Here is a 2,984-nt window from a genome sequence, read left to right as displayed (position 1 = left end):
TTAATGCTGGCATTTCTGAAAAGAAGGAAGGAAGGGGGGGCGGGGGGGGGGCCCCCTTCCTGGCTTGGTTTTTTCCTTCTTATGTGGGGCCCCTTTGTGAAAACAGGATTTTTCAAACTGGGCCCATACTGGTTAGTATGTGGTTAAATCAGCTTACTTGGTTGTGGCCATTTATAAAAAGGAAAAGGAATAGCAGTGATCCCTGTAGTGTAAGTATATTGTTGTGTGGAATCCATTTGAGTACATATATGTGCAAGATCGTTGTATAAAATGTATTTCTTATTGTGGTTAAATGTTCAAAAAATTTGGAGAATCACTGCTGTAAGGAGCTGGAAGATTCCTCTTTAGCCCTCCTGCCTTCCCTCCACCCTGAACTTCCACGATTTAATGCTAGGACATTTCAGGCTTTTCTTAAAATTTGAGTCAGGGAGACCATTTTGGGGAGGAGGGTGGTAGTGACAATGCAACACCTCCCTGACACCCGCCTTGAGCTCGGGGATATAGTCAAAACATTAAAAATAATTCAGCCCACCATTCTCAAAGAGGGCAGAATTTACCAATGAAAGTGGGTAATGGACCAGCTATGAAACACGAAAACATACGTTTACTGTTACACATTCTTTTACAAACGCAGTATACATTTCAGTGCCCCCCTCCATTTCTATTCTCCAGGAGAGAGCGCCGCATGTCGAGGTGGCCATAGATTATTGAGTATCGTATTTTCCCACCTCGTTTTAATTTCTGTGGTTTTAAAAGAGCATTAACAGAGCCCATGCAGAGACGGGGCAACTGACTGGCTAAGCCCGAAGAGCGGAGCATCTTCCTTGGTGGCGGGTGGGTGCGAGGAGGGGCTGAGGGCTCTTCCCGGGTCGGGTGTTTGCGCAGCTGACCCTCATCACTGGATGCGTCAGGGGGAAGTGGCACCGCTCCGGAGGTAGGGTGAGAAGAGGTATAAAGGGGGCAGTCCACCACACAGCGTCTCGAAGAGTCTTTAATAAAAGGCAAAGTACGCCTTTGCCGGACAGTGTTGGAAAGGAGGAGGAGGCCGCAGAAGAAAACATCTAGAAGGGTAGCCGCCAGCGTTCCTGCGTCTCATCCCAGGCTTCTTCCCCGCCCGCCCCAAGCCAGGTGAGCGGCCGCCACCTCCCCTGCGTCTGCGGGACCTGCTCCTCCATGAACTTGCCAAGAGCCGGGCGTCCTCGCTCCACCCGGCCGCGCAGCCTCTGGGACTGCGACGGAGAAGACGGTAAGATCGATGTTCTGGGAGAGGAGGAAGATGAAGGGGAGGAGGAGGACGAGGAGGCAGAGGCGAGCCAGCAGTTCCTAGAGCAGCCGCGCCAGCCCGGGCCGCAGGGGGCGCGGCGGGGCGCGGGCGCGCTTCGGGGAGAGCGCACCGGGGGCGGCGGCGACCCGAGCGACCCCTCTGAGTTTGGCACCAATTTCAAGGCACCGACGATGCCTGCGGCGTGCTCTGGGGACGCCCCTCCGCTGGCGAAGCCGCCGTACTCGTACATCGCGCTCATCACCATGGCCATCCTGCAGAGCCCGCACAAGCGCCTCACGCTCAGCGGCATCTGCGCCTTCATCAGCGGCCGCTTCCCTTACTACCGCCGCAAGTTCCCCGCCTGGCAGAACAGCATCCGCCACAACCTCTCGCTTAACGACTGCTTCGTCAAGATCCCCCGCGAGCCGGGCCACCCGGGCAAGGGCAACTACTGGAGCCTGGACCCCGCCTCCCAGGACATGTTCGACAACGGCAGCTTTCTCCGGCGCAGGAAGCGTTTCAAGCGGCACCACCCGCCCCCGGGAGCCCACCTGCACCACCCCTTCCCTCTGCCCGCTGCGCCCGCCGTCCTGCACGGCCCCCAGCCGGGCCTCTTGCTTGGACCCCCGGCCCCGCGGGTCCCGGGGGCTTACCCTATTGCCACCCCGGGTAGCCGCACATCCGCGCTGCTGCACCCGCATCCCCTCCGCTACCTGCTGCTCTCAGCCCCAGCCTACGCGGAGGCTCGGAGGAAATCGGAAGGAGCAGACCTGGCGACGCCCGGCGCCCTCCTGGCGCTGCAGCCCTCGCTGGGCTCCCAGCCCTGGGAGGAGGGCAAGGGTCTGGCTTCGCGACCGGAAGGCGGATGCGCCTCCTTTAGCATCGAGAGTATCATGCAAGGGGTCAGGAGAGGGGGTACAGAGGCCGCGCATAGTCTGCCCCCGGCCCCGTGGGGCTACTGCCACCTGCTGCAGCGTCCGTCCTGCCTGTTGCATCCCCAGGCCACTGCCCCCTTGCTGCACGTGTCCGCCGCCGCGGCTCGAACGCTTCTGCAGCAGCAGCAGCAGGACTGTGCCAGAAGCTGCGCTCCCAGCAAGGGAGGGCTACTGGGCCGGCACTTGTCCGCCGCTGCGGCGCTGCTGAAGTACCAGACCTCGGCAGAGGGCTCTGGGCTGACGTCTCTGGCCGCCCCTTCGGGCGGAGAGGGAACCTCGCCAGCCTTTTGAGTAGCACCCACACCCAGTTACCTGGCCGACTCCGCAGGGTGCACCTGGAGCCTGGTGGGAGGGCGGAGCGACTGCCCTCGCACACTGCATCTGGCATAGCGGGACTGCGCGAGTGCATCAGAATCCCACCGCGGAGCAACCACTAATTTTTGTTCGCTGCAAAATAGTTACAAAGGAACAGCTGCATCCCGTTCCTTTTAAGGCAACCTAAACGCGAACTTCGGAGGGCGTCTAGACGCCTTGTCTTTGCTTGCCTTCAGGTGTGGCCTCCATGGCTTTTCTGATTTGCACATTTCCCGAGGAACTATGAACGTGAGTGGGGTATTTTTATTCTGGTCTTAAAAGAAAAACAAAGAAAACAGTCTCTAAGGCAAAACACGTTCCCCCTTCTTCACTCCCTAGGAACTGCAAGTATTACTGACATGTCGAGTGCAAAATGCTTACACCCTCTGCGTCTTCTCGATAGCGACATGTAATAAAAGTAGAATTTTAAT

General features: G+C 58.2%; 1 protein-coding gene across 1 annotated transcript; it reads left to right on the top strand.

Annotated features, from left to right (window-relative positions):
• The first annotated feature begins 1,173 nt into the window (after positions 1 to 1,173).
• On the top strand, positions 1,174 to 2,490 carry LOC105808052 (forkhead box protein D4-like 1). The gene has a single exon (XM_012641608.1). The coding sequence runs from the start codon at positions 1,174 to 1,176 to the stop codon at positions 2,488 to 2,490; it is 1,317 nt and encodes a 438-aa protein (XP_012497062.1).
• Positions 2,491 to 2,984: the final 494 nt, after the last annotated feature.

Source organism: Propithecus coquereli, unplaced genomic scaffold, assembly GCF_000956105.1.
Source record: "Propithecus coquereli isolate 6110/MARCELLA unplaced genomic scaffold, Pcoq_1.0 Scaffold166, whole genome shotgun sequence".
NCBI classification, from domain to species: Eukaryota; Metazoa; Chordata; class Mammalia; order Primates; family Indriidae; genus Propithecus; species Propithecus coquereli.
The sequence above is the reverse complement of the archived record's forward strand: the minus strand, read 5'-3'. Positions and strand labels throughout refer to the sequence as shown.